At 51.5% G+C, this 6707-nt stretch overlaps 1 protein-coding gene across 4 annotated transcripts in view; it reads right to left on the bottom strand.

Annotated features, from left to right (window-relative positions):
• Positions 1 to 1037: 1037 nt before the first annotated feature.
• LOC101630688 (serine/threonine-protein kinase SIK3) overlaps positions 1038 to 6707 on the bottom strand; it is a 206959-nt gene continuing 201289 nt past the window's right edge. For all 4 annotated transcript variants that reach the window (XM_012729704.1, XM_012729706.1, XM_012729705.1 and 1 more), the window contains 4 exons: positions 5906 to 6069; positions 4863 to 4995; positions 3699 to 3865; positions 1038 to 3151 (listed from right to left, as the gene is read on the bottom strand). In XM_012729704.1, the coding sequence (XP_012585158.1) occupies positions 3708 to 3865; positions 4863 to 4995; positions 5906 to 6069 (455 nt within the window). In that variant the 3' untranslated portion in view covers positions 1038 to 3151; positions 3699 to 3707. The remainder of the gene's footprint in view (positions 3152 to 3698; positions 3866 to 4862; positions 4996 to 5905; positions 6070 to 6707) is intronic.

The raw sequence follows: 6707 nt of genomic DNA, 5'->3' as shown, positions 1-6707 counted from the left end.
CTGATCACCTGCGTGGAAAGTCAGGTCAAGACAATGGTCTGGTTTTGGGAGCACACCGGCATCTGAACTCTTGATCCCAGCAGTTGGAATGGGATGGGCTAGCACGAGGTCAGAAGACTGCACTGGGATGTTACTCTGGCTTCTATTTTTCTGAGCTCAGATCACAAGGTTGTTAACGAGGCAACACTATCCTCAAAGCTCATCCTACCTCTGGTCAAAGGTGCCCTGGCTGCCTTCAGGAAAGAGTGGCACCTACTGCAAAAGGTTCTACGAGTTGCTAGAAGGCATCTGAGTCTATTGGTTTGGTTTTGAGACACAAAGACTTCCACACACGTGGGTACAGACTCGACTTCAAGGAAGTTCTGTGAGAAGGCTCGCTCCGTTCTAAACAGTCCCACAGCGACTTTCTCATCCATCTTGGACTTGAAGGCTTTTGCAAGTTCCCTGCTCTCCCTCTTCTTTCTATAAGTTATTTCCAGCTTCAGTTATCTTCCTTCACAGAAGAATTTCAGTTAGCTATCACTTAGCCATGCCTGGGATCTTGCTGGAAAGTCTACCTTAACCTTTGGAGTCCAAGTATGGAAAATGGGAAAGTTGTAGGAAATGTCCCGCGCTTATCCTAACACTCACTTGATCCTATCACCAGGCTGACTGGGGCATCTCATAGGGTCTTGGCCTGTACCGGCTCTTTGAGGACTCCACGCCTTCAAAAGTACCCTCAAGGATCTGCTTTCCATCCGACTCAGCAAACGCAAATTCAGCCTTCTGAAGGGACAGAGTCCAGGCTGGGTGCCAGAGGACACCGGTGGAGATGAGCTCAGGCTTCCAGAGAATGCTAGTTTTATAAGGCAGGGTGAGAGCATGGTTTGCTCACAGTTCTACCCTGAGACTTCAGTCTCCAGTGTTCTAGTTTCTACCTGCTTGGATGCTTCTCTCCTTCATGGAGATCTCAAACCACTAGGCAAATAAATATCAAGGTAAGGTCCTAATCAAGTTTTTATTTTTACAATCCCCTATGTCCATCTGAGTTATAAGTCACAGGCCCCCACAAAAATGACCAGAGGTCTTATGGTCACTTGGGTCTGAAGATATTTTTAATCCTTTTTTAGTTCAACATAAATGAGAAAGAAAAAATACTTCTGACATTTTCAAAGAACTGAAATAGGAAAGTATATTCATATACATTCAACATATACTGCGCATATTGGTTACGACAATACAAAGCAATGATCCTTTAAAAGTGTAGTTCGCAAGATGGCACGGTTAATAGGTGCCCTGGCTCTCCTCGGTGGCTGCTGCTCTTCCATACAGTACCATGGAAACGGGACAGGCTGGGGGGGGCGGGGGCGGGACAGGCAGGGGCTCCGGTTGGAACAAGCCCCGAAGGGCTCCTGGTAGCCGCCTTCCAGTGGGTAGCTGGTGGCGCCACCCAGTGGCGTGGAGATTGAGGAGCGTGGAAATGCGGGACAGATCCCAAGAAAGGCTTTTGCACTGCAGAAACCCTCTCGAGGGCTACCAGGTCCAGGAGCTGGGCTGCGGAGATCAGAGAGCAGGGCAAGCCGCTCAGGGATCCCGTCCGCGACATCAGGATGGCCATGCTGGGCACCCGCTTCCTTCTGTGCAAATTCAGATGAAAGATGAGGAGGGGCCAGGGAGCTGGGACTCTCCTTTCCCAGAATAAAAGATCGAGAGTCTGAATATTTCACATCTCTTTCTTGTTTTTGAGATCCCAAGGAGATAACCGAGATCCTCTGGCAGCCCCCAGCCAGCAGAGAAGACTTTGGTTTCTAACAGTGAAGGAAAGGAAAGGTAATGACACAGACAAAAGCTATTGCATCTGCACTACGTCAGCTGGGGAGAGGGGGGGAGGGGGCACTGCCTCCGTCACTGGCACGAGTCGGAACTGTTCACAACTACAAAGTCTAAATAAAATCCTTTGAACAAAAGGTGCAAGTCACAATTCAAATAGAACAGAATCTGGTTAAACATTTCTCTTTTAAACAAAAATTCCTTTTGTTTTTTTATTTATTAATAATAATAATAACATCAACATTTACCAAAAACAATTCCTACATGATTGAGAAGTAAAATAGGGGCTGAGGAGGCCCAGAGAGGAGGAAGAGACTAGGAGAAAGGAGGCCCACCACAACCTCCCATGCTTGCTGTGCCGAAGAGGCCGAAAGGGGGAAGGAGACACATAGGCGTGTGTCCGCACGCGCACACACACGCATACGTAGGCAGAAATAATCCTTCTAGCACAATATAAATGAGAATGAAAGGCGACACGCAAAGCCTAGTGTACACTGTCGGGTGCTGAGTCCATGGGGAGAAGCAGCAGGAACCTTTCCAGGTGACAGGAGGGGAGCTGAGTTACAGTGCAGAGAGAGGCGCCCCGAGGCTGCCTACCGGCAACCTCCACACCAGGCCACTCTCAGGCTCCAAGCTCAAGTTCTGATATGCTCTTGGCTGGGCCAGACACTCTTGTTCGTGGGTCTGAGCAGTAAAGACCTGCCCAGGGCCAGGCTCGGGGGTTCTCTTTCTGCCCCTCCACCTGCCACAGCTGTCACCCCACCCCCTCTCCCTTTCCACAGCCTTCAAGTTCCTGGGGGATGCCAGCCTTTGGTTTTGCTCCCAGGGAAGAGCCATGCAGAGCAATGGGGAGGTGGAGGAGGGGGTGGGGGAGGGGTGCTCTGTGAATGGAGGCAAGGGGCGGGGCAGGGAGTTGACTCTGGGTTCCCTGGCCTCTGTAGGCTAACTGCTTTGCTCTTCTGTCTCAAAGAAAAGAAAAGAAAAGAAAAAAATGGAAGGGAAATAAGGAAGTCACCTCTGAATAAAAACATACCAAGGAAAAAAAGCCAAACACCAAAACCAAAACCAAACCAAAGCAAACCACCAACTCAAATACACCAGATACACGTCCACAAAAGGTGGCAAACGTGGAGTTCCTGTTTATTTCCTTGGCGACTTGGTCATACAAGCACACATGGCGAAACCCTCTCAGAACCCAAAAGAATAGCACACTGGTGAACCAAGAGTGAGGGAAGGAGCCAGGACATTCTGGGTGGAGAGAAACACAACGGCAATTTGGCGCAATGCTGCTAGATACTGTGGGTGTGAAGTCGACCGTTTCTTTCTCGAGCTGTACACAACCCTGCAAGACAGCAGACACAGGGGAGAAGTTATCTGCAAAGAGGAAGACTCAAATATTCAACTGCTACTTAAAAAACAAAAAACAAAAAGCCACCCTCAACTTGCTCGCTTGGCTTCAGGAGTTTCAGGTGGGCCGCCACACTGAGGCGCTTTATGGAGCTGCCAGCTGGTTGACTTTCCATCAAGTGTTTTCTGTCAGAGTTCCATGACAGTGCTACCTTCTGTGTATCTTTTAAGGCATTAACCCCAACCACACTGGCCCACTTACCCATTTTCTACCACTGACCTCTGCTCCCCTATTTCCCTTCTCTGGAATATTCTGTCATGGAAAACACAGTTTTAAAAATATGGCTGGACATGCTTTCTTGCTGGGTTCCTTCCTTCAGGACTGAGGTTAAGGGTCCCCTCTGTCCTCGGAAACTGCCACCCCTCACTGTCTAACAGCATCCCATGGGGGTGCTCGCGCTCCTGAGCCGCCACACGTGGAGGCGTCTCCTGCGAGCTGGCAGTCGGCTGGCTGGTGTGGCCCTGGCCTGGGTGATACTCACTGTTTCCTGTTACACGCCTGCCTGCTCCATGCTGAAGGAGACCTCAGGGTGCTTGTAGCTGAGCAGAATGTCTGTAATACACGTTGAGGGATAACAAGAGGAGTTTAAATGCTGGCTGCCCTCAGTCAGGTCTGGGTGCTCGTGGCCTCCTAGACTTTCCCCGCATTCTGCAAGACCAGAAAACCAGGTGAGATTCTGCAGGGAGCTGGGAGTCGGCGGGGAGGAGGAGGGAAAGGACAAGCCTGGCCCCCATCCTGAATTCCAGCTCACAGCAGGCCTCTTTGGGCTGGGGGCTGGGTCCTTCGGTATTCTCGAAGTGTCCAGTTCGCCCTTTTCTTTTAACGTCTCCCACCATCAAATACTGTGGCTGGGAGAAGCAGAACACTGCACCTTCAGAAAGACTGGCTTCTTTGAGAGAAAAGCGTGATTCTTCTGCTCCCAGACATGGTAGGTGGCTACCCTGGCGAGGCACTGTGGTAGCAAGTGTCTGAAACTCACTAAGCCCGGTGACTCCAGGCACCACCTCAGGTGCAGGCTGAGCTGTTCCTGCTACTTTATAGAGGGGGCTTTTGGGGATCAAAAAGGTGAAGCACTTTGCCTGCAGGGCCTTTAGCAGGCAGACAGTGAGGGTTTACTGCACACCTGCCCATTCAAAGCCTCTAGCTGCTTTATATTTATTTTGACCCCTCCTGTTTCTGGTCCTAAGGAGACAAATCTGCCAGGAAGGACAATGCCCTCTCCAGGCTCCCCGCTATCTGAAAGTACAATGCTGGTCTGTGGGCATGGCAAGATCGGGTAAGTTACTTTTGGGTTCATGCAAATTAATGGTAATTATGTTCCCAGATCTCAGAACCAACCTCCTAAGACCATACCATATAGGAACACTCTACCTTCGGATAATGGGAAACCTGTACTCAGAGAAAAGCGATTAAAGGAGTCAGCCGTTAAAGCATCACAAACACAAGCCTGACACCCTGCGCTCAACCCGAGACGTGCTGCCCCATGTGCTCACAACTGGGGGAAAGCAAAGTGGGGAGCCCTTTGGGGTGCTGTGGCACGGTCTTCCCATGGGCTCTTTCTACACAGAGGGGAGCAGTCACAGGTGAAAGGGCGGGGGGAGCGCTGCAGGAACTTCGCCAGGGCACCTCATGCGTAAGGCCTTACCCTCCGGCTCCCCGTCCTGAAACTGCTGGCTCCCCATGAGCGAGGACTGGCTGAGCACAGCGTCCGCCATCCGCGCTGAGCTCAGAGCCTTCCCCGCCACCAGACTCATCCCTGACAAGTTATCCAGTTGCACCTGCGGAGAACAATGAGGAAAAGAAGTGAGGCTAGCAGAGTCGGTGCCGCTCTCGGCCACGGCGGGCGGGGCAGCTGTCGCTATGAGAGCTTAGCACAGGGCAGCCTCCCAAGTGGTGGCCCCTGGGCTCCGGGGCTCGCTGCCCCCCAAGGGGGAGGCTGTGACAATGACAGCCTCAGGGGAGCCCAGGCTGCCTCAGGCTCCCTCCACAGAGCAGATGGGGCGGGAGGTGGCCTCTCAGCTGGTGGTCAATGCCTTTGACACCTCCAAAGCCAGGCTCCTGACCTACCGTCACCACCAGGAACATGTCTTAGGACAGCGTCAGCCTCCACCGAAGATGGGAACGCACTTTACGGGCCCTGGCCGCCATGCAGTTACTAGTCACAAATGGCTAACGAGCACCTGAAATCTGTCCAGTGTAACTGAGTAACGAAAGCTCTTATGTTCTTGCCCTTAAACGATATTTGAATTTGAACGGCTCCTCGAGCCTAGCTGCCACTCTTCAGTGCTATTGCAGGAGCTGGCCCTAGGAAAACAAAGCTTTGCTAAGCCTGGTAAGCTCCCTTGTTTGACCTAAATGAGTACAATGTAGCTGCTAGAAAACTCACTAAGAGCCTTGCTGGGGCTTGCGTGTCTGCTGTGTGGGGACAAGCTGATAAGGAAGGCCAGAGGGGTCAGATGCCAACCCCTCTTCCTTCCTCAGTCTAAAATTTGGAATTTGGAGAAAAGATGCCCCTGGAGTTAGGGGCTGGTCTGTTGGGGTGCTTCAAAGACCTGCTCCCTCAGTTCCTGAAGTGCTGGACTCTGAATGAGGAAGGGAGGGGCAGGCGCTCCCTATATGACTGAACCTATTTTCACGGATGGGAATGGGGGACCCCACCTGAGAAGCCGGAAGGGAACGACAACATACATAAGCATCGTCGCTGTTCTGGATTGTGTGGTGTCTCTGGAGGGTCCGGGGCCTGTGGTGCTCGCTGACTGGGGGGTGCGCTGGGTACCCCAGCCCATTGTGATCTGGCAGCTCCATCACTTGACTTGGAGAATTTCTCTCCATGCAATTCCCTATGACAGACTCTGAGGAGAGAGCAAAAGAGGGTTAGCAGGCCGCCAACTGCCCTCGGAGAATGTCTGCTAAGCGACAGTGAGCTAATGTCCACTAACTGCTGGCCCTCAGCCAGCAGGCAACAGGACTGGGAGGCACCTGGGCCACCCTGCCAGCCCTACCATCCCTGCAAACACGAGCCACTTGGTGAAGGGACCAGACACTCGGAAGAAAAATCACACAGAGCAGTGGTTGGCTTCGTCACACAAAAACCTTTTGATTTTTTCTTTGCTTTGTTGAACTGACAGGCCTGGATTCCCAAATCCACAAACAGTGGATCTGGAGTCATTTGGAGCTTCCAGGCACCTCTCACCCCGGAGAGTGGCCTCCATTATGGATGCCCTCTTTCTCCTTCCCTGCCCTCTCCTCAGTGTGTCACTTGGTCCTCTCCTCTTTCTACTCTCGAACTGCTACTCCCAACTCCTTCCAAGATGCCTCCACTCCCATAGGCAAACACTCTCCCCATACTACTCTGCTGTTATCTATTTTCATGGTTTCAAATATATTGATTTCAATTGTATTGAGTCAAAGAATTACTGAAATGCTCTTTTAATGCTCCTCAGATCCATAATCGCACATTTCCCTGAATAACTAACCAACATCTAACACA

The sequence above is a fragment of the Condylura cristata genome, unplaced genomic scaffold (genome assembly GCF_000260355.1).
Source record: "Condylura cristata isolate star-nosed mole 26May11 unplaced genomic scaffold, ConCri1.0 scaffold00025, whole genome shotgun sequence".
Lineage (NCBI taxonomy): Eukaryota > Metazoa > Chordata > Mammalia > Eulipotyphla > Talpidae > Condylura > Condylura cristata.
This window is presented reverse-complemented; position numbering and strand designations above follow the sequence as displayed.